This window comes from Mustela nigripes, chromosome 5, assembly GCF_022355385.1.
Source record: "Mustela nigripes isolate SB6536 chromosome 5, MUSNIG.SB6536, whole genome shotgun sequence".
NCBI classification, from domain to species: domain Eukaryota; kingdom Metazoa; phylum Chordata; class Mammalia; order Carnivora; family Mustelidae; genus Mustela; species Mustela nigripes.
In genome coordinates, this window is record NC_081561.1 from 107,577,992 (window position 1) to 107,602,512 (window position 24,521).

Below are 24,521 nucleotides of genomic sequence, written 5' to 3' on the forward strand. Positions count from 1 at the left end.
TTGTGATCTCTCTCTGTCAAATAAATAAATAAAATCTTTAAAAAAAAAAAACCAACAAAACAAAATATAAATAAGTTAGGAGTGCATGGATGGCTCAGTTAAGTGTCTGCCTTCAGTTTGGGTTGTGGTCCCAGGGTCGTGGGATTAAGCCCTCAGACTGGCTCTTTCTGCTTGGCAGGGAGCTTGGCAGGAAGTCTGCTTCTCCCTCTGCCTGCTTCTCTGACTACTTGTGATCTTTCTCTCTCAAATAAATAAAATCTTAAGAAAAAAAAAAAGAGAGAGAGAAAAAGAACCAAGTTAAAAAAAAAGTACTATGAGCTCTTCTGAAAAATTTGCTTATAAAGAAATCCAGCCAATTAAGCCATACCTTAGGAAAAGGATTGGTGGTAAGCATCTTATCCAATTCAATATAAAATGCATAGGAGGGGCACCTGGGTGGCACAGTCAGTTAAGTGTCTTGATTCCTTGAGTTTCAGCTCAGGTCATGATCTTAGACTCTTGGGCTCTGCACTCAGTGGGGTGTCTGCTTGAGATTCTTTTTCCCCTCCCTCTGTCCTCTCCACACCCTCCCCCTCTGTCTCTCTCTAAAATAAATAAATCTTAGAAAAATAAAATGCATAGGGAATAAGATACGGTTAACAGACAGTGTTACACACTTTGAGAAAGGTACCCAAATTAAGAAATGCAAAGGAAAGTTATACCAACTACAAAAACATCCTCAGGTCTAATGGTAAGTGTTGTTATCATCTAAATTCGAAGTATCAAAATTTTTAAGATTTTATTTGAGAGAGTGAGAATGCATGTGCGCACATCTGGCGGTGGTACAGGGGGAGAGGGTGAAGCAGACTCCCTGATGAGCAAGGAGCCCAACATGAGGCCCAACCCAATAATGAGGAAGAAGAAGGCTAGCTGAAGACAAAGCATAAGCAGACACCCTGCAACTTCCCCCACCCCCCACTCCCAGGTGACATGAGTGTAACATTCTGCCAGGAATCTCCCACCTATCTTAAGGTTCTACCTTGCTAGAGGGGGAAAATAACCTCAACTTGACGGTGGCGTCCTCTTTAGCACGTGAAAGTTGTCTTGTAAACCTCTCTTTTTCCTTACTTCCCCAGCTGCTGAGTATAATCAGCCACTCCTCAAAACCCCGGTACTGCAGCTTTTTCTGCCCACGGGTCCTGTCCCTATGCTTTAATAAAACCACCAATTTGCAACAAAGACATTTCAAGAATTCTTTCTTGGTTGTAGACTCCAGATCTCCACCCACTGACCCTCACGGGTATTGCAAAAACCACATTACCAGGACCTCGAAATCATGACCTAAGCCCAGCTGCCCTTGAAATAATCAAAAATTTTAAAAAAGACTTCAAATTGTAATGTTTTTCAGGGCAGGTAGGTGGCTCAGTTGATTAAGCATCTGCCTTCAGTTCAGATCATGATCCCAGAGTCCTGGGATTGAGGTCTGCATCAGGCTCCCTGCTCAGTGGGGAGTCTGCTTCTCTCCTCCTGCCATTCCTCATGCTTGCGTGCTTGCTCTCAGGCATATCTGCGCACTTGCTCTCTTTCTTTTGGTCTCTCAAGTAAATTTTAAACCAAAACAAACTGTAATGTTTTTCAAAATCTCATTTCATAAAGTAGAGGACTCATTTCAGATTTAGCAATAACTATGAATTACATTTTAATTTCTTTTTCTTTAAACTCAAGCAAAACAATATTTTTAATTTAAAATAGCATTCTGGTCTTGGGTACATAGGGAATCAATACTATTATACATTTTGTAGTTGGACATTTTTCTTTTATTTTGAAAGATTTTATTTATCTGAGAGAGAACACGAGCAGAAGGGAGGGGCACAGGGAGAGAGAGAAGCAGACCCCCTATTGAGCAGGAAGCTCAATGAGGGGCTTGATGCCAGGACCCTGAGATCATGACTTGGGTGGAAGGCAGACACTTACCAACTGAGCCACCCAGGCACCCCATCGGTTGGACATTCTCTATCAGAAAACTTTAAAAAAAAAAAAAAAGAAAAAGCACCTCAAAATAAAAACTCATTACAATATGCCTAATTTTTGTAAGAAAGCCTATCCATCCAGTACTCCTTTTATTGTGCCTGTATAACTGAAAAGAAATATTATATAAAATAAAGGTCAACCAATGTTAGTAATGATTATTTATGGGGGAGGGTTTTTTCTTTTCTTTTCTTTTTTAATTCTTTTACCTTTCTGGTTTAATTCTTTACAATGGCCCCACAGTTATTTTTGCAAAAATGAGAAATATTTTTTCTTTACCAAAACACACTTTACAAAAGTACTGTTAAAAAGATTCCTATTGGAAATTAAGTTGTATGATTCAGATATGTAGCTTTCTGGTTACCTAACTTCAGGTGGGGTTAAAAAGTTCACCTGGATAATGGATAATAATTAGTCCCCTTCATAAAGCCTCTGGGATTGTAGTAGGGTGGAAAAGGGGTTCAAAATACCCTGACTTCAGAATTCTGAGGATGTAATGTAATAATGACTATCATTTATTGAATAATACAGTGTACCAAACACAATCCTAAACTCTATATACAATTCTAAACACTATACATTAATTCATTGAATTCTAATGACAAGACTAAAAGGTAACTAATTTTCCAGATTTTACAGAGGAGGCACAGAGAACTTACATACCTATGAAAGGAAAGGCTGGATTTAAACCCATTATGTCTTCCACAGTCAACATTCTTAATCATGATACTTGTGGTTCCCACATTTTGCTGTACGTTGTAATGACCCAAGGATTTTTAGAGCTCACGGATGCCTGACTTCCACGTGCAAATATTCTGGTGTGACTGGGTAACGGGATATTAAAAAGTTATCTGGTTAATTCCAGTGTGCAGTAAAGTGTGGCAACCATATGTGCTGCGACACTGTACCTTTCTGTCTCCTGGTCATCCTTGGTTATTGGTTATCAAGCCTAGAGGAAGATCAGAACCACCTGATGATTTTTTGAACTTCAAGGCCCCTATGTCACCCAGACCAATGGGCCTGGGCTATGGTATTTTTTAATGCTTCTCAGGTGATTCCGGTCTATAAACTAGGCTTGGGAATGAATATCTTTCAAATAGGTGGGGCACAAAAAAAAAAAAAAGAAAGAAAGAAAGAAAGAAAAATTAACAACTACTGTCAAGTGGTGGAATGTCAGAGAGCACGTTTTGTTTTGTTTTGTTTTAATATTTTATTTATTTATTTGAGAGAGAGTCAGTGAGAGAGAGTATGAGCAAGGAGAAGGTCAGAGAGAGAAGCAGACTTCCCGTGGAGCTGGGAGCCCGAGGAGGGACTCAGTCAGAGGACTCCAGAATCATGACCTGAGCCGAAGGCAGTTGCTTAACCACCTGAGCCACCCAGGTGCCCAGAGAGCCTGGTTTTTAATTCACCCAGATTCTCATAGGTCGCGAATTATTTTGGAAATAGTAAGACTGTCTTTAACTGTCTCTGAGCTCGGATTTAGTGCTTTCTCTGATGAGAATGTGGCCTACAAGTTTCCTTAACTAAAGGATTTCTTCTTTACCCTTCAGAAAAAGTTGTTTCTCCTGGCATTGGGCTTCACCTAGGACTACCACGAATAAAACATGGGCCTATTGATAACTATCTACTTGAGACAGTAAAAAAAAGTTTTACAGATGAAAGAATAAAGAAAAGAAAAAAATTTTACAGAATATGCTAAAAATTACTCAATGAAGATAAGACCACAACAATAAAACTCAAAATTTTAACAGAGAAATAAAATCCACAAAATATTAAAAATTTTCCTTGACAAACAAACTAACACAATGAATAAGGAAGAAATCTGAGGTTTGAAAGAGAACATGTAAGAGAGTATAAAAAATGAAAATTCATATAAGCCAGATCTGGTTTGGGAACCTAAGATCAGAGATTCTAATGTGTAATATAATAATGACTAATATGTATTCAGTGCTTACAATGTACCAGATACAATTATAAATCTTAGATCTGGCAACGTAACATCAGAGTTCCTAATAGACTCCGACTTCCAGGGTACCCAATATGAAAAAGCACACTAATTAACCAGGATGTGGGAGGTTCTCAACCATTCCTTTTCCATTAGGCACACACAATTTCTACCCCAAGTATCCAAGTACTGAACACAACGCCAAAAAAAATATCCTCTCATCCTGGTTCTAGACAGGTTCTAAATTCAATTAGGAGTTAAACTTGCTAGGTTCAAGATCAAAATCTCTGGTAATTTAACAAAAATTCCGATTTTGCAGGCACCAGCAGATTAAGTGCCTTCGGCTCAGGTCATATCCCAGGGTGCTGGGATCAAGTCCCACAGCGGGCTCCCTGCTCAGCAGGGAGTGTGCTGCTCCCTTTCCCTCTGCTGTTCCCCCTGCTTGTGCTCTCTTGCTCTCTCCATCAAATAAATAAACAAAATATTTAAATAAATCTAATTTTGCTAATGAAAAAGAGATCCTCATGCCTTAGCAATCAGACATATAGGTAGCAAAACTGGCATTTCATATGAAAACTAGTTCTGCATTTTTAAAAAGATTTTACTTATTTATTTGTGAGAAAAAGAATTAAGCCGGAGGAGGAACAGAGGGAAAGGAAGAGGCAGACTCCCCACAGAGCAGGGACCACCCCCGCACAACATATGGTGCAATCCCAGGACCCTGAGATCATGACCTGATCCAAAGGCAGATGTTTAATCAACGAGCCACCCAGGCTCCCCTAGCTCTGCATTTTTACCCATATAACAGTCTATAGGCCACAAGTCTTAAAATTCTTAAAATGTTATCATTCACTCTTTCAGATCTTAAATTACTTAAACTGTCTATTATCCCTGATTATTCCTTACTTCTTTTTTTTTTTTTTTTAAGATTTTATTTTTTTGACAGAGATCTCAAGTAGATGGAGAGGCAGAGAGAGAGAGAGAAAAGCAGGCTCCCTGCTGAGCAGAGATCCCCATGCGGGACTCGATCCCAAGACCCTGAGATCATGACCTGAGCCGAAGGCAGCGGCTTAACCCACTGAGCCACCCAGGCGCCCTATTCCTTACTTCTGATTCTGATATAATCAGGTCTGGTGTGCAAATATGCCACCAAGAGCCAACGCACAAACACTCCCACACTTGTACAGACTCTCTTCAGATACAGGTCTGGTTTAACTCAGACTCAAACTGGCAGCAAACCAGGTAACAACTGAACCTTTAGAGTTCAGAAGAGAACTTTCCAAAAGACTTGGAAGACAAGTTATTACCAAGTATCTATAATGAAAGAATTTTAACACAGCTCTTGAAGAACTTACAGTTTTAAGCAGAACTGAATGCTGGTTGGCCTGTGAGAACAGGTTAGAAGCGAAGTATACATTTAGACCATTCAGTCAGTCCTGTTGTTCACCTGAATGTGGATGAGTATCTTCCTCACACAACTATTTCAGGTTTTACTAGATGACAACTGGTCATCAAATTTAATTGCTCCTTGAGGCCACACCTGAAATCTAACAGAACTCATCAACAGTCAAGGAATCCTGTCTTCTATTCAGTAAGACAGTTAGCAGTATACCTCTTCTAGCACATTATATAAATATAAACTAATGAGAAGAGCTTACGGCCACTTAAGATACAACAACCAAGCGCAGCTTGTGATCCTATACTGGACAAAAATACTGAAAAAAATCAGCAAAACTGGAATGGAGTATACACTAAATGAAAGCATTATATGGTATTATGTGAATCTAATGACTATACCATGCTGGGTAAGATAAGCCTTGTTCTTAGAAGTAAACAATGAGGTACTGACAGGTTAAGGAGCATGCTTTACGAAACCCACTCTCAAGGGATACAGGAAATATATATAGACAGAATGATGAAGCAAATGTGGTAAAATGTTAATTGGTGGCTCTGGGTAAGAAAGTATATGGAGTTCTTTGCACTATTATCACAACTTTTCTGTAATTTTGACATTCAAAATTAAAAGTAAAAATAAATAAATAAATAAAACGAACTCCCTGGATTTATTTATTTTTTTAAGTAGGCTCCACACAACTAGTGTGGAACCCAACACAAGGCTTGAACTCAAAACCCTGAATCAAGACCTCAGCGGAAATCAAGTCCAATGCTCAACTGAATGGGCCACACTTCCGCCCTTCAGTGGGATGTTTTAAACTTAACATCAAACTCTAAATGAAAGGAAACTGAGAAAGGGAAACAATCTACATTCCATTATTATGTTTCTGAGCCAAATACAGTGGGGAACATTTTACAAAGGTTTTTCTACATAATAAAGAGAATTCGAGCTTTGAGTCAAAAAGCGGGGTTAGTAGTTCAACTCGACAATTTTGTTGCTCGGTAAGTTTTTCTTTCACCTTCCTGAGTGTCAGTGTCTTCCTCTAAGAAACGGAGACAATGCTACAGATAGGATGACTGAAAAGATTAAACATGATAGTATCAAATACTGTACACTTTGTGTGCACACCATTGTCCTAAGTGACAGGAGACAAATTTCTATGGGATTCCTAGTTTCTGCATGTCTTGTAAGCAGACATAAAATTTTTTCAAGGATGTCCATATAGAAAACAGATTTGTAAGACAGAAATAGTGTCCCAGTCTAGAGCAAAGGGAAACATGCTTACTTCCCATCCTCAAAGCCTCAAGGGTCCCTCTTCTATGTGACAGAGCACCTGGCCTGTGCACATATCATCTATCTGACCTTCTTCACATCACCCTGTGCTTAGAAGAGTGGCCTGGGGAACCGATATAAGTAAATGCTGACACTCTGTCTACTACTATTGCTGTGAATAATCCTTTTCTTCCACCCAGGGAACTCATGTTTTCTGCCACCACCCATGGAACTGTGATAGACTAGTAAGGTAAAGTCACAAACCCCTCAGTTTTTGAGTCTATGCACTTTCTGTTAACATGTCATTAGATCTTATCAATAGCCCCATGAAGTTCACCAAAACTGCATGGTACAAGTGAGATATTACACAAACAATAGTTATTATTGTTTTCTTCATCATTATCATTAATCCTTGCAACAATCCTGTAAACTTGGAATCAATACCACCATTTTCTAGCTGACAGGTTAATTAACCTGCCAAGAGTGAGTCAGTCACACAAATGGATTTTAATCCTTTCCACTTTTTTTATCTCACAGCTTTAAAATTATGAACTCATTTGGTGAAGCTGCAAACTTATTACATTACAATAGATGACTTATTCTTTAACTATGTATAAACAGCCTTTTGTTTCAGGCACTCTGCTGGTGCTAGAGAAACAGTGAATAAAACATGCTGTCTTCATGAAGCCTGTAGAGAAAACACACCAAAACAAGGAAAACAAAACAAAATAACTAATTACCTAATAATAATTAGCAAGTGAAATAATTACTAACTCTTATAGATGCTATGATGGAAGCAAACAAGGGTCTGAGATAGAGAGCAACTGGAGGACACACCTTTCAAACTACAGGTTGTCAGTTGGGAATAAATTCAGTGAGTCCCAACCAGGATTTTCTAAAAAATGTGGTACAGAAAAGAATGCACATACATTATAAGTACTGTTTTGTGAAATTTCCATCTAGCACGAAGAGTCATTATATAAAATCATTTCCTTTAAGGCACAGGGAATCATCTATGCAGTGGGAATGGAAACACCTTGCTTTGTTAGAAAAGCAAAATTACAGTGGGGCTAGGATCTTGCAGAAAGGAATAGGGTGGTATGAATGGATGTTGGAAAGAAAGATGTTAAGGTTCTGGTATAGTTTGTGCAATGCAGTTTTAAATAGATAAGTGACATGATTTTACACTTGAGAAGTCACTTTTTTTGCTATAAGGAGGATGTATTTAAAGGAGGGCAAGGATGGAAACAGACCCATCAGAATGCTGTTGTAAGCAAATGACATAGGTGATAATAGTAGCTGGGTTTGGGGTGAGGAAAGGGAAGGGCAACAGGGATGGAAAAGAATGGAAAGATTCAAGATATTAGTTTGAAGATACAGAGTCCAAAGGACTTACTGAGGTGAGGCCCAAGAGGCATATTCTAAATTTCAGTCCCATCCAAATACGGTGGTTCTGTGAACATACACCACGCTCTCATGGGTCTGTTGCCCACACATATGATGTTCTTGGGATACCCTACCACACCCTAAGCTCTCACCCTACTAACCTGGTACACATTCCTATCCATCCTTCCTTCAGGACTGAGGCTCCATATTACCTTTTCCACAAAGCATTCCTGACATTTGGAAGCTGTCTTCTCCATATTCCCTTAGCACTTCACACATTTCTAATACAATGGTTACAGACTGTATTGCAATTAACTGTTTATACATGTGTTTCCACAAGTTAGTCCAGAGCCAGGCCAGGCCAGAAGCCATATTCTACTCATTTTAAACCTTGGGACTGATGATAGTGCTTAGAAAAATGCAGATTCATTGTCAAAATTTGCTGAGTGAATGTGCCATTTCTAGCAAACGATCCTTATTCATAAAGATATGTATTGTACATATTTTAATTTAACCTCATTTCAGGTCATCCTTCAATGACTCCATGTGTGGAGAAATATGTATCTGCTTAGTTTATGTTGCCAGAGAAATCTATTATATTCTGTTTAATGATCAGATTGTGCTTCTTGCCTTCATAAACTGATAGCACAGCATACAGGAAAGGGCTGATTTTGAAGTTAGACCCCTGTTCATAAATCATCTCTTCAATTTACTGACCATGAACTAGCCTTGGGTAGATTTTAAATCTCTGGATCTCAGCCTGTTCAACTGTATAAGGTTAATACTTCTATGTCATAGGGTCATCATGGGGCTTAAATGTGAATGTAAAGCAACTAGCACAAATACACACTACATACCAGTTCCTGTTTCTCCAACTTAACTTCTTTACAAGGAAGAATACAGCCTTTGCAAAACTAAACACAAAATGTTTCTGCTCCCGGCATTATTTTGACCTATAGGGTGAGAAAGGAAACCGTCTTACCTCTCCCCCCTCCAAACACAGCTGGACAATGAGGTCCCAAACCACCTACTCTGGATATAGCCTACTGTCTACATTAGAATGACTTTACTGTTTCTTGGTCTTCGTTATAACTCCTGCCCAGACAAATAGCTTGATTATTCATTGCTGAAAAACCAATTCTTCAAGAAAAAGCACCAGCAGTTTGTACCCTAAGATTCTTTGCACTCCCTTGCCTTCTGTGAAGATCAGTATGTAATCAAGCCATCTCCTCCACTCCCTTGCCCTCTCACTCTGGGCCGCCGAAAGACCAGCCTTAAACTGTACTTCAGATTCTCAAGAAAAATCTGACCTTGACTTCCCAGAAACGACCACACTCTGCTGAAGTATTCTTTCTTCCCCCAGTAAACCATAAACTCAGCTTTGTCCTATCAGAAGGTCCTGGGTGGTATCTGAGAAGCCGGCATTGGATGGGGCAATACGACTATAAGCACAAAGACACGGCAGAGGAATTTTCCCACGGAAGTCCAGAAATACTGTAAAAATAAGCTGAGGGAAATTATATACCAGGCAGAATATGTCCACTAATATGTCCATTAATAAAAAAGGAAATGGGTTTGTCAATTGAAAGTTTCTTTGCAATTTCAAAAATTGTTTTTGCTGAAATCTAATGTTCACGTGTTTTATTCCTTTTATTACAGAGCTGTTCACAGAGAGGACTCTGAATCAAGAAAAACAGCCTCTCACGTTGCCTTTGGAGTTACCAAAAATAACGCTAGGACAGACGACCAAAATGACTGCAACAAACGACCAGTTTTTAAATTAGATCCTTTCGAATGAAAATTCAGATCCATTAGCAATTTCACCAATTGTAAGGGACACTGATTTCTAATGGATTCTAACCATGGTCCAGTGACTTTCCACTAGGGTCAAGCTTATAAATCTCTGGGGTAGAAAGGACTGAGGGAAGCAACATCTGCTTTTTAGGATTTACTTTTCTCCTTGAAAAACAGATTTGGGTTGCATGGCTGACCCTCCACCAGGTCTGCCTCCACAGCTCGAGCAGTTCCAGAGAGGAGGGAGAAGGCGACCGAAACAGGGTTTTCGTGGAATCCCCCTCTCGCTGACTGAGGGCTGACCCGGGGTGGGGGTTCCGCTCCTACTGCCAGTTCCCGGTCCGTACCTGACAGGCGATGGACCTGCGGAAGCCACAAGCCATGTCCGCCTCCACGAAACGCGCACCAAACTCCTGGCCCAATCCTCGCCCCGCCCTCCTCCGTACGCCCCGCCTATGCGCGCCGGAAGCCCGCTCGGGAGGATTCTGCCAACCAATCAGGAAGCCGCGTGGCCCGCCACTAACCTCTGCCCTGCTGCCGCGAGGGAGCGCGGGAAATCCCGAGTGCAGCTGCAAATCCCGCGGGCCGCTGGGACCATGGCCACCTCCTCGGTGTCCAAGGTAGGTGGGGAGGAGGTACGCCCACTAGACTCGGCCCTCGCCTCTTTCTCTTTTGGAAAAGGGATGTAGCAGAGGTTACGTAGGCCTCAATGAACAGGCTCGAGGGGTAGGGAGTGGCGGGCTGAGCCGAAGCGTCCTTACTCTAGGTGCAGTGGAGGTCAGTTTTGCTCGGGGAGCGAAGACACCGACCAGCCTTAGTTGTTTTGGCCTGGAGGACTTTTAAGATCTGGTTTGTGGAGGTCGAATCCCCCGAGGATGTGGGCCCCCCCGTCCCTTCCTTTTTCTTTCTTATAAATGAGCGGCAAGCATTCCGTTAGGTACGAGATAGAGTGGTAAACAAAATAGACTGTGCTCAAAAAAGACATTAAACACCGATGAGGTGATGATAACAAATTGTGGTTAAGTGTTAGCAAGAATGCCTGGGGTCTGGGAAAGTTTGGAGAAAAGGATATTTTAGCTGAGACCTGAAAAAAGTAGCAGTTAGGCAAAGGATTGGGGGTAGGGAGTCTGTTCTAGCGTAGGGAATGACATGTTCTTTGGCCCAGAGGATAGAAATAAGATGACCTATCAAAGAAGTTGAAATATCAGTATAATCAGAGAGGAAACCTTGTGAAAAATGAGAATGAAAAAGTTGTGTTGGGGGCGGGAGGGAGGAGACCACATAGACCTCATATGGGCTGCCTTACATGGCTTTCAGGAAGACATGATAGTCTGGTTGGTAAGAAGATAAATTGTCCAATATAAGTACCCAGTAGCCACATGTGGCTATTTCAGTTTTAATTAAAATTAAATAAGAAATTCATATTCCCAGTTTTACTAGCCACATTTCAAGTGCTCAGTAACCACATGTGGTGGTGACTACCATATTAGTGCAGAGACATGATATTTCTCCTTCATTACCAAAAGTTCAGTTGTACAGCACTGCTACAGACCCAAGCAAGACTGTTAGTAATATTGTGAGTGCAGCCAGGAGACGCTGAAGTTAAGCTGAGATAAAGTTGAGAATGTAGATGAAAAAACTGCAAACTCATTTCTCCCTACGTTAAAACAGTAGATTAGAGGGCTCTGCCATGGATCTGATCTTTAATTTTGATTAAATTAAACTAGAATTATGGGAAGGTGTGCCTTCTGAGACTAGTATCAAAGGGGAATTTAAAGCTATAGAGCTTAAGTCTATAGAATATTGACTATGATGCTAGGTGCAAATGCCAGAAGAGGTTTAACTGTGCTTGTGTAGCCTGGTTACAGGGGTGAAAGAGCACCTGACTCCAGGGTCCCAAACAGACCACCTTCAGCCCCTTGCTACCGACAAAATCCTAAATCGGAGAAATGAGTGGTAGGGAAACTAGAAAGGAATGGGATGGAGGACCACCCCGCCCTAGACGTGCTGGGGTGGGGCGGGGGTGCTTTATGATAATCACCTGTGACCAACAAATAATAACCAACCCCTAAAAAGAAATGAGCCATTGATGGTGTTACCAATAGGAATTTTAAAAAGATTTGCGTTCCCTGGTTAGCTTTCCTTGAAAGACCAACCCTAAAGACCCTTGTTGGCAACCCTTTTGGTACCCCTCTCACTCTTGAGAGATTTTTGTGTCTTTACTTAATAAAGTTCTATCGCTTTACTCACCAAAAAAAAGAAAGAAAGAAAGCGGAATTTGTTTCAGTGTTTTTGTTTACTGAGAATTCTGACAGGAACCTAGAGTCTCAAAGATGGTCTGCAAAGTGCTGATAATATTTCCAGGTTTATGTGAGAAAAGTGTAGGACAAAGGAGGGCAGTAGAGGTCAGGTTGATCTTTGTCTTGGAGTCAGTCGTGGGCGGGGTCTTACTGTCTCCGGACAGACCTTATTGATTGAGTGGTTAGTTTCCATTACCATCAGGAGAAGCTGTGCCCACTGGAACTTTTGCCTGAGTTAAGAGATCGGCTAGATGGGGTGCCTGGGTGGCTCAGCTGGTTAGCCACCTACCTGCCTTTGGCTCAGGTCATGGTCTCCAGGTCCTGGAATTGAGCCCTATGTCAGGCTCCCTGACAGGGTCTGCTTCTCTCTCTCCCACCACCCCCTTGTGTTCTCTCTCTCAAATGAATAAATAAAATTGTTTAAAAAAAAAATAAGCTATAAAGAAGAACTTAATTATTGGAAAGTTTTAGGTCAAAATGGAGGTAGTTGCAGTTCTCTTACACTAGTATTTTTATTAGGAATGGTACTGTTTCTGGTTTGTGCTGATTGTAAAGTTCCATAGGTTTTGATGAGTGGTCTGCTCTCTAATCCTTTTCATTGCATAAGGCTCATATTTTTGTATATATTGCAAGAATTGTGAGATATTGTTCAGGAAAGCATTTATGACATTATAATAGAAATGCTTGTATTGAGATGATTATGAAGGGGAACTTGTATCAGTAAGTTTCTTTAAGGACTATTTCAGGAGCTCATAGAACTGCTAGCTTTTTTTTTTTTTTAACCTATCTAAACTTCCTTTTTCTTGTCATATTTTCTACCTGTTAGCTCTCCTCCTAGACTGTTTCTCTCTCAAATACCATCATTTTGATCAGCAGTTAAAAGTGGTTAACCATATTACTACCTGCCATACCTTAGGATCTATTCTGGACCCTTGTATATCTTACTCATTCTTAGCTCCTTTTCCTTTACTGAATTGCAGGTGGATATAGAAAGGAGTCAATGACAAGCTTGTTGTGGTACTACAAGATTTTTCTAAATGTGAATGGGTATTTCAATAGTTCACTCATTGCAAATACAAGAGTATAAGGCACAGAACTTATTTTGGATCCTGTTATCCAAATGGCCACTTTGTATTTCCTAGATTTCTTTAGCACTGTCCTGAGATGACTTTTTCTAGGTATATTTTTTTCATTCTTTCTTTCATTTTCCATAAAAATGGTAGTCTTTAAGAAGCTGTACGTGGTGCATGGCTTTAGGATTGGTAGAATAAATGTAGGACCAATAGCTTGGGGGCTTTGTATCACTAGCCAAATAATAACATGAAGCTAAATGTAGCTAGGAGATTACCAGGAAAATTACTTGGCAAGCATTCATTCCATATACTGATTGCCTAATGTATATGCTAATGCCTGTCCTAGACAGTGAGGAAATAATTATGAATTATATGCAGCCTGTACTCTGAAGGCACTCACAAACTACTTGGTGAGATAGACCCTTAAATAACTGTGATACACAGTGAAAGTGATTTAAAACAAAGCAAAATAAAGGCCTTTAAGTGTTGTGAGATCTTAGGGAAAGGAATAATTCTAACTAGGGAACTGAGGAAGGTTTCCCACAGATAAATAAGACTTTTATCGATAAAGAAAAGTATATAAAGTGAAACAATAGCCAAATTATCTATGTCCTGACCATGTTATGGATACTTGAAGTTTAATTAAATAATAAATACTTCTTTTGAAATGAGAGAGTGTTATTCATTTTAATAGTACTTATGTTCTTTCCTCTCTGAGTTTTATAAAAATGAAACCTTTCTGGGTTTAAATTTCATCAGCTTATATTTTCTTTTTCTCTTAGATTAGCTCCCTAAGAGTAAAATCAAAGATGAACCTCCCATGGGAAGGAGGAGAAAGAAATGGATAGTCCCTTATATTTAGAGTTTTCTTGCTAGGGGCAACTGGGTGACTCAGTGGGTTAAGCCTCTAATTCTTGATCTCAGCTCAGGTCATAATCTCAGGATCCTGGGATTGAGCCCCTCTTTCCAGTCTCCACTCAGCAGGGAGTTGCTTGGGATTCTCTCTGGCTCTCCCTCTGCTCCTCTGCACTGCTCCTGCACTCATACGCTCTCCATAAAAAATAAATAAATAAATCTTTTTAAAAAAAGAATTTTCCTGCTGTAATTCAGATAGAAGAGAATTTCTCAGCACTTTAAAGAAATGTCTTTTTTAAAGATATTTTATCCATAAAATATTTGGTTAATGGGATTTATCTGTTCCTTGGATACTTTGACTTTATGCTTTTTTCTTTCTTTCTTTTATTTTTTTAAGGGCTGCTTTGTGTTTAAGCCAAACTTCAAGAAGAGAAAGATCTCTGTGCCAGTAGGTAAGATGTCTTAATATCGAATTGGCTAATTTTCCTCCCCTAAGTCTTAAATTTACCTAACCCTAGTTAAATTAGTAATTCTCTTGTCTAAATTTGACTTACTTACCTTCTTGATGTGACAGTTGTGTTCCAAGGTGTAGTGAAAGGGATAAGGTACATCCCAGACTTTCAGTCTAAAAGGGAATCCAAATATACCTTCAAAAGGCAAATTAGAAAATAAATTTTCTTCAAAGGATACATCTCTGTTTTTCAAAAAAGTTTGACTGTCTTAGGGGTGCCTGGATGGTCAGATGGCAAAGTGTGTGACCCTTGATCTCCAGGTTGTAAGTTCAAGCCCCACGTTCCACATTCGGCATAGAGCTTACTTAAAAGCATATATCAATAAAATAAAATAATAAGGTTAACTCAGAAGGAAATTTAAAAAACAGAGAGAGACTGTCTTAAAAATGTCAGTGATTTTCTGGGGTGTTGGTAGGGGAAGTTGACTACAAAAGGACAAGAGAAACTTTTTTCGACTTATGGAAATGTTTTCTAGATCAAGGGAGCAGTTATGCAAGTTAGGACACATTAAACTGTTAAAACAGTCATATTTTATCATTTGTAAATTATTTCTCAATGAAATTAAACATTAAAAAAAATACTGTTTTTTTCACTTTCTTCATTCATTTCCAGGTAATCTGTTTGGTGGTCATGTTAGAAAGAATTGACTTTTTCAAACAAATCATGACATTACTGCCAGAAAATGTGTATAGTACTGGTTTTCAATTATAGGTGCAGATTAGAATCACTTGGGGAACTTATAAGAAAAAATTGTGTTTGGGGTTTTTTGGATATAATTAGATTTTCATATATAGTTGTAAGAAAGTGTAGAGAGTTCCTTGTACACTTTACCCAGTAATCTTCAGTGGTAATATTTTGGGTAACTGATGACAGTATCATAACCAGGAAACTTAACATTGATATAATCTATTGACCATATTTAGATTTCAACTTGGGGAACTTTTTTTTTTTTTTTAAAGATTTTATTTATTTATTTGACCGACAGAGATCACAAGTAGGCAGAGAGAGAGGAAGGGAAGCAGGCTCCCTGCTGAGCGGAGGGCCCGATGCGGGGCTTGTTCCCAGGACCCTGAGATCATGACCTGAGCCGAAGACAGAGGCTTTAACCCACTGAGCCACCCAGGTGCCCTTCAACTTGGGGAACTTTTTAAAGATACTAATGCCCAGACCCCATCTCAGACCACTTGAATCAGAATCTCTGGAAGCGGTACCTAAATGTTGGTAATTTTTTAAAAGCTGCTCACAGGGAAAAAAAAAAAAAATAGGCAGAATGAGAATAGATCCAGGAAACTCAGCGACACTGTCAAGCATCAGTCACATGATAGGGATCTCACAAGGAGAAGAGAGAGAAAAAGGACAGATTTGTTTGAAGAAATAATAGCTGGGTTTTTCACCAGAAAGTATGCAGGCCAGACGGGAGTGGCATGATAAATTCCAAGTGCTAAAAGGAAAAAATCTACAGCCAACAGTACTCCATCTAGCAAGGCTTTCATTTAGAATAGAAGGAGGGATAAAATTTCCCAGAAAAACAAAAGTTAAAAGGAAACAAGCAATGTCCTTGTCACACATGATGCCATTGGCCTGTGGAACCCAAATTCACAGTCCCGCTGACCTCCTGCCTGAGTCAGCAGCCTCGGCCTGCCACCTGCTCAATGCCAAGTTACCACGCCTTCACTTCAGATTATCAAGGGCTCAAACTGGCACTCTTCCCCCAAATTCCAGCCCCTGTGCTCAAGTTTGTGCACAAAAGTGGACAAAATTATAACAGCAGAAAGAAGCAACCCGAACAGAGACACTAATTCTGTGGAATACATAATGGATTAAAAGGAGTGTGCTAGGCTGAGTCTCCAACAAGCACATCAAAGAACAGTACATACAGCATGATTCTGGTTAGTAGAAGAAACAAACCTGGGAAAAACAAGACGATGAAATAAGAGAGGGAGACAAGCCATATGAGACTCTTAAGCATAGGAAGCAAACTGAGGGTTGCTGAAAGGAAGGGGGGTGGAGGGATGGGGTAACTGGGTGATGGGCATAACTGGGTAATGAGCACTGGGTATTCTGTGTAGCTGATGAATCACTGAACTATACTCTGAAACTAATAATACACTATATGTTAATTAATCGAATTTAAATTAGAAAAGGAAACCTAAAAGCTCCTCACAGGCTTTTTCTTTACACTTAATATTCAGTACTGTAAAAATTAATTCTGATGGAAAAATTATGATGTGGAATTAAGCATATGCATGCACTAGCTTTGAATTAAAAAAGAAAAACTGAACTCTACTGTTATATGACAAAGGAAATAAAGAACGTGTAGTTATGGAATAGGACTTTTCCAAATCCTCGCATGACTCAGATCTTAGGGTGTTACTCCTTCAGTTTGGGACCAGCTAGATAAGAAACCTGTGCTTAAGGAGCAGATTATAAAATGATGGTTCATATTGAGGGGACCAGAGGGTAGGGAATATGATTTATAATAAGAATCCATTTTCTCATTAACAGAATAAACCATTATCTTAAGTTCTATACTTTCTTAGCCTTAGTCTCAAAGAAACATGAAACTTTCTGTATTCCTTGCTTCCTCCCCGATAAAAAGTGACAGTGATAGACTTAGAAATAGTGAACAAAGAATAGCTACAATTTAAAGTATTTTTAAGTGATGGACTTGTGAACATATTTCTTTTATGTTAAAGACTGCTAAACTCGAAGTAGTTCATTTTCAGAGAAAATTCAAGTTTCATTTCCCATTATCTATGAAGGATACAGAGCATGAAATGACATCTAGTATTACCAGCGATATCATTACAACTAATGAAATTGCTAGCATTTATTGAGTTTTTATTTTGTGCGAGGTTGTTCTAAGCCTTGTGTATGTGTTACTTTGTTTAATCCTCTCAGCAAACTGTGAGGAATCTATTATAAGTATCTCCATTAAAATACGAGGATACTTAGAACTTTCTCACTGATAGTGCTAGTAAGTGGCCAAGCTGGGGTTTGAACCCAGTTGTCTGATTCCAGAACCTCTGGTCTAACCATTACTTGGTACTACGTCTCATAAGATGAGGTGAGTGTTTCCTTAGAACTTTTTCTGTTGAATTTCAGCTATAATTTATTAAGATTTGTTCAGAGTTTTAGTATTAGTAAAACTTATGTATTTAATTATATAATTTGAACTTTGCTTTTAAGTACATTAGTTTTGTTTTGTTTTAATTGGGCTGACCTAAGACCAATAGATACTGTTTCAATACGAGAATCTTAGAGGAACTGACCCTGATTATAAAACAGATGGTGTAGGAATAAGGAAAACATATCCAGATTTTAGCACTTGCCTTCACTGGCTTCAATTCTTGAAATAGATTGCCTGAAGAAGTAGGAAGATGCCCTGCATTTTGCCCACCATCTGTCTCCTGACTTGAAGACACTTGGATATATACCTAAGAGAAGACTAGTAACTCTGCCTCTTGTCTGTGTTCTATGGATGACTCTACATCCATGAAAACAACTGGGCAGGACCTGGAGAGAGAGAGAGGTCTGGAGAGACTGAGACGATGGTGGCCCTGGCCCTGTAGGAGATGTTTGCGTTGAAGTCAAGCACTGTGTGTAGAAGAGGGAAGGAACCTGTCAACTGAGAGCTTATATTCTGTAGATCTTCTCAATGCTGATTGGTTTTTTACCTTCCTGATCTATAAATGGCTGAGAGAAGTCATAGTAACAAGTTGAATTGTCCTGCTGCTGTTACTTCCCAGTTTCTGACAGTTTTTTGGTTAATATTTTGGTGCCACATTATAGCAAGTAAAAAATGAATGTCTTGATTTGCTATTTTAACATTTTATATGATTTTACTCATTATCAAAGTAAAATGGCTTTTTTTGTTCTATTTAAGGTTACCTTATTCTGCTTTGTTTCTTAATAATGGTATATTTCCCTTTTTTGTAAAGTTTATTTATTTATTTGGCAGACAGAGATTACAAGTAGGCAGAGAGTGAGATGGAAGCAGACTCCCCACCTAGCAGAGAGAGTCCAATGCGAGGCTCGATCCTAGGACCCTGAGATCACGACCTGAGCTGAAGGCAGAGGCTTTAACCCACTGAGCCACCCAGGCGCCTCTATCATTTTACCATACAATGACTTCCGTATATTCTGAGGTTTTTGATAAATTTAAAAACTATTTGCCTAGAGGCGCCTGGGTGGCTCAGTGGGTTAAAGCCTCTGCCTTCGGCTCGGGTCATGATCCCAGGGTCCTGGAATCGAGCCCCACATTGGGCTCTCTGCTCAGCGGGGAGCCTGCTTCCCCTCCTCTCTCTGCATGCCTCTCTGCCTACTTGTGATCTCTGTCTGTCAAAAAATAAATTTTTAAAAAATCTAAAAAAACCCCAAAAAACTATTTGCCTAAAATTCTGAGTCAACAATGAACAGAAGCAAAGTTCCTTAACATAAAAGGGAATCTGTATTCCAAATTACCAGCCAACTTTAAAACTTGATGGTAGAATGATAGTGGCTTCTCAGTGAAATCAGGAACAAAATATGTATTTTCACTGAATTCTTTAAAAGTTGTAGTTGTTACAATGAAATACCTAGCAGTAAACAATAAGAAATATGAGAGAAATGTAGAAAACTACAAGGAGTGTGAAATATTTGATTAAAAGAAGAAACCTGTAGTGCTTTGGATGTAGATTTTCTAACAGATTACAAATATTATTTCTTCCCAAATCAACCTACACATTTTATTTTATCCATTCAAAATACTATTTTAATTATTTTTTAGCAATGGCAAAATTTATTTGAAAGAATGGCTTAAAATAATTGGAAGAAGAATGATTGTGTGTGGTGGTAAGAGGGAGACCTAGAATTATTCCGTAAGTGAATGTACTACAAGCTTCAATCATTTAATGATTTCAGATAGTTCAGAACAGCTGTGGGACTAGACTTGGATTCAGTAGAAAAAAAGAAGTTAGAAAATAGTTGCAAGTGCATTTTTAAGTACTGAGATAAAAGAGCACCTCAAATCAGTGGGAGACATGATGGATTATTTAAGTGAATGTTTTCCTACTGAAGATTAAAGCCCAAGTGTGCGTCATGAAATCGACCTAATCATAATAGTTTTTTAAAAAAGAATAGAAAAGAAAACATTTGCCATCTCATGAGAAGTATTATTTTGTGGAACTTTTGTTTTTGTTAAACATCTATGTATTGAATTATGATATGAAATGTATTCCTTAATGTGGATCATGGTTTGAGAAATTTGAAAACCACTGGTATTTTGATAAATTGTGTTTTGATAAATGGCTAACCATTTAGAGGAAAACATTAAAAAGCATATAAAATAATATAGACAGACTAAATAGAAGGCTGGGCTAATTTGTGTCAATTGAATAAAATAACAAGAATCGTGGTAAGAATCATTTCATAAAGGAGAGTTCAGAGCAAATATATGAAGTGAAGTATACAAGGCTTTCAAATAATGAAAATATGTTAATATTAAATGTTTCTGTCTCAAACCAAATCCATTAAGTACTGTTAGCAATTTAAGTACATGATAGAGAAGTACATGATAGAAATGTAGCCTAAAAATTAAAGATATTTTAATCTTATAGATACAATTATTATAATAAAAATACAAGACATAAATAAAATTAAATATAAAGGATACTGAATATTACCTGTCTCCAAATATATGTATTTTTGGTACATATTTTAGTCCCCTCCCTTACTGTGTGACTTTTCACAGAGATTTTCTAACTTTTATTATATAAAAAAGAAACTGACCTATTTCTTTCTGTGTTTTTAGGGGACTATTTTAATAAAGGGAAAAATGAGTCTGAGGACGGTAAGCTTCGATTTGAAACTTATCAGTTGATATGGCAACAAATGAAATCTGAAACTGAGGTGAATACTTTTCTTAATGACTTCATATTTCTCTAATAATGTAACTCTCAGATTTGTTCCTTTTCATCTTCCTTTCCATCTATTTTCAAGACTATTGATGAAACATAGGTAATACTAGTTTAGTATAATATGTATGTTCTAAAAAATCACTCATGTTCCAGATATTAAGCGTAGCTTCAGGTACTGGAACATATATATATATATATATATATTTTTTTTTTTTTTAAAGATTTTATTTATTTGTCAGCAAGATAGAGTACAGGGAGGCAGAGTGGCAGGCAGAGTCAGAGGGAGAAACAGGCTCCCTGCGGAGCAAGAATTCGATCCTAGGACGCTGGGATCATGACCTGAGCAGAAGGCAGATGCTTAACCGACTGAGCCATTCCAGGCATCCCTGGAACATATATTTTTAATAGCTGCCAGTCCTCACTGCTTTTAAGTGGTGGCACTCTTTAAAATATCTGTTTAGGGATGCCTGGGTGGCTCAGTCAGTTAATTGTCTGCCTTTGACTCAGATCATGATCCCAGGGTCCTGGGATTGAGTCCCACATTGGGCTCCTTGCTCAGCAGGGAGCCTGCTTCTCCCTCTGCCTGCTAGTCCTCCTGCTTGTGCTTTCTCTCTTTCTCTGATAAATAATCAAATAAAATCTTAAGGAAAAAATAAATTATCCATTCAGTTATGTGAGTAAGAAGTAAAGCTATTTTTAAACTACTTCATTCCCTCATCCTCATGTCCAGTTTCTATGTTCTTTATATTCCAGCTCTGAAATAATTCCTCTGCTATGGCAGATTCGTAGCTCTAGGGCCAACATCTTGAGTGAACTTGTTTTGTTTGACCAATACAGTGTTGTGGGTTTTTTTTTGTTTTTTTTAATGCCTGTGGAAGGGTTATGGACTTTGTTTATTACTGCTTCCCACTACTCTTTATTGCTTTCCACCTAGGGCTTTGCTCATTTATGTATTCCAGATGACCCTTGAAAGTATTTGAGTTTGTGCTTTCCAGTTTAGGCCTTCATTTCTTAACCTGGATCCTGATGATCCTTCTAACTGTTGTCTCTGCCATTGATGTCAAACCCCGCAGGTCTGTCACTAAGCTCCTGTGGCACCATTGGCCAACTCATGGCCAATGACTTGGGATGAAAAGTCCTTCCTGTGGCCGGCTGCAGGAGTTTTCCCACCTCACTGCCAGTACAGCTTTCCCATCCCCTTCACAGTGCTGCCTGATTCACCCATCTTAACCCTGATGGAATCATGTCTCTACTTCACATTCCCTCAGTGGTTCTCCCCACAGGCTAAAATCCTAACTTTTTAACATCAAGTATAACTTTATAGGCCCAGCCCCTTGCTTATTTGTCCAGGCTCATTCCCTACCACTTCTCACGTTCTTGATACTTAGCTCTGACTGTGGTTCCCCAGGTACTTGGTGCTTCCTTCCTTGCTTCTTCTACACCCCATTCCTTCTAACTTTCCTCTCCATATGATCACCTCCTCCATCCCCTGCTCTAATGTTTTGACTCAGATATGTCACCTCCTCAGCTTAAGTTGAGCGGTGCTGTTCTTTATCATAGCACTCTACCCAATGCCCAATGTATTTTAATTGTAAATGTTCTTGCTCAGTTTTTTTTCCCCCACTTTTTTAGGATAAAGACTACCTTTCATTTGTAAGGTGGTTAGTAGATGTTTGTTGAATGACTGAATGAGATTTTTCTTAGTAAGGGAGTCCAAAGTACTAATGACTGGAGATTTAAGGGAAAAAATTTTTTTTTAATTTCTTCCATCTAATAATCATTTTACATGTCATCCTTGGAATTCATGACAGTTTTCTTTGCCAAAGTTAGGAAGATTCATCAGATTACTACTAATAATAATTCATAAAGTTTTGTGTTTTCTTCTTAGCAACTACAAGAGGAATTAAATAAAAACCTCTTCAGTAGTCTAATTGAATTTCTGCAAAAGTCGTGTTCTGGATTTCAGAAGAATTCAAGAGACTGGGGCTGTCAGATAAAACTCAGAGAAATTCCAACTGCTGCTCTTATTCTAGGTATGTATGGGTGTATGTTTGTTTTTATAATTAGTGGTTTTGTTGTTGAGAATAATGGAGAATAACCTGGTTTGATAAACCTGTTTTGTCTCTTATAGAATTAAGCTAATTATAGTTAGTTTTATATACTTTCAAAACCAATAAAAGTTCTTTATGTTGATCATACATCAGTAAATAAAGAGAAATTGATCCAGGATTAGCTAGTACCCTGCTCAACTTTTTTGTCAGAAAAATGAAGAGGAAGTATATTTGTGTTACTCTTTTTAGTTATTTTATGAGAATATATGAAATTTGAATTCCGTAATAAACACTGGTGGGTAAATAGATTTTTTTTTAGTTGTCTCTTCAGTGGAATTATCTATGACCTTAATTTTATTTCCCTCTGCTTAGTTTATTAATATTAGATTGTTTTATAGTACTGTATTAACATTGTTTAGAATAGGGTTTAGATGAATTATATATAAACTGCTTTCAAACTGCAGATTGTGAATTTCTTAGGCACTTAAATATCCATCATTAATGTCCCATTTTAACCAAACATCTGGTTGAGGGATAATGGAAAAAAATTTCTTTGGGATACTAGCAAATTTCCTTATTTCTTTTAGAAAGAAAGTTGGATTTATTTGGACTTCAAATATACTCTTCATTGCCCTTAAAATTTGTTATTTATGCAAGGTGTGTTGAAATATCGGGCACTGAGATAAGGACTTATTTTATTGTTTAATACTACCTTTAATACTGTTCATTACCGGGGCGCCTAGGTGGCTCAGTGGGTTAAGCCTCTGCCTTCAGCTCGGGTCATGATCTCAGAGTCCTGAGATCAAGCCCCGCATTGGGCTCTGTGCTCAGCAGGGAGCCTGCTTACACACTCTCTCTCTCTCTCTCTGCCTGCCTCTCTGCCTATTTGTGATCTCTGTCTGTCAAATAAATAAATAAAATACTGTTCATTACCTAGATCTCATTCCTGATTTTCAGTGCACTACTTAGTCAAAATTCAGTGTACCTACAAAAGCCTCCAAGGGATCTTAGTAAATGCATTTTAGTAAAAACTTAGGTTTTTAGTAAAAACATTTTAGTAAAAATGTTTTAGTAAATGTTTTAGTAAAAACCTTTAGCAAATGTTTTTGTCAGTAGGTCTGAGGTGGGGCCTGAAACTTTACATTTACAATCAACCTCATGCTGATGCCCGTACTGCTGATCCCAGGACGAGTATGAGTAACAACACACAGGGAACGATTTTTATAATAATTTTATATAATTTTTATAATTTGAACAGCTTTTCAGTGCAGCCTCACTTAATTTCAAAACCTTTCTATTGATGGATGAGAAACTGATGTGCAGTGATGACCGGATTGTACTGTTTGGTGCTTTGTTTCTTCATGCCAGGTTATAATAATTGGAGGTGGAGTGGGGAAAACATCGTCAAGAGCAATGGCTTGATAGGTTGTTGAGAGCCCTGTTTAAGTCCCTTCTCTGCCTACTGCCAAAAGGGAAAGAGAAGCTAGTGGAAATGTATTTCAAAGTCAGTTGTCTGAGAACATTTTCCCAATTAACAACATTGTTGATTTTTTGTTTCGAGTCCATTGTTTTAAGCAACAAAATGTTAAATAGCTTGTAAAGTCAGTCAATGAAAGATGAGCTAAACCTGGATTTGCTAACCTCCCAAATTCCTTCAGAATTGCAGTATCGCAATCATAGGCCTTAATGCTTGCTAAGAATATCATTTTGATATTGTAAAAAAAAATATTTGGTCAAAGAATGCTTAAGCACAGTTGTACATTTTCTATTTTCAAAAAGGTATATGGCCATTTAAAAATAACCTGCCAGCATTTTCATTTATTGCCTCTCCTAGGAAATATTTTTTGTTTCTTGGTGGCCTGGATTCTGAACCTTTTGTGTTTTTCTTCCAGCCAGTTGAAGTTTTATAATACCAATTATCAACCAGTTTCAAGATGTTTGCTGTTGGCACCTAAGTGCCAATGCACTTTCTAGAAATCACAGATTGTGATGTCAAGGAAAGTATCAGTCAGAATTTTTTTCCAGTGTAGCGG

The 24,521-nt window shown here is 38.5% G+C and overlaps 2 protein-coding genes across 4 annotated transcripts in view; one reads left to right on the forward strand and one right to left on the reverse strand.

Moving 5' to 3' along the window:
• RARS2 (arginyl-tRNA synthetase 2, mitochondrial) overlaps nucleotides 1–10,236 on the reverse strand; it is a 59,956-nt gene extending 49,720 nt beyond the window's left edge. The window contains exon 1 of one of the 2 annotated variants that reach the window (XM_059401032.1): nucleotides 10,148–10,236. In XM_059401032.1, the coding sequence (XP_059257015.1) occupies nucleotides 10,148–10,183 (36 nt within the window). In that variant the 5' untranslated portion in view covers nucleotides 10,184–10,236. The remainder of the gene's footprint in view (nucleotides 1–10,147) is intronic. The other variant, XM_059401033.1, reaches the window with a different exon arrangement.
• Nucleotides 10,237–10,324: 88 nt separating this feature from the next.
• The window catches only part of ORC3 (origin recognition complex subunit 3), a 65,519-nt gene continuing 51,322 nt past the window's right edge, over nucleotides 10,325–24,521 (forward strand). For both annotated transcript variants that reach the window (XM_059401036.1, XM_059401037.1), the window contains exons 1-4: nucleotides 10,325–10,420; nucleotides 14,426–14,480; nucleotides 20,332–20,429; nucleotides 22,326–22,470. In XM_059401036.1, the coding sequence (XP_059257019.1) occupies nucleotides 10,397–10,420; nucleotides 14,426–14,480; nucleotides 20,332–20,429; nucleotides 22,326–22,470 (322 nt within the window). In that variant the 5' untranslated portion in view covers nucleotides 10,325–10,396. The remainder of the gene's footprint in view (nucleotides 10,421–14,425; nucleotides 14,481–20,331; nucleotides 20,430–22,325; nucleotides 22,471–24,521) is intronic.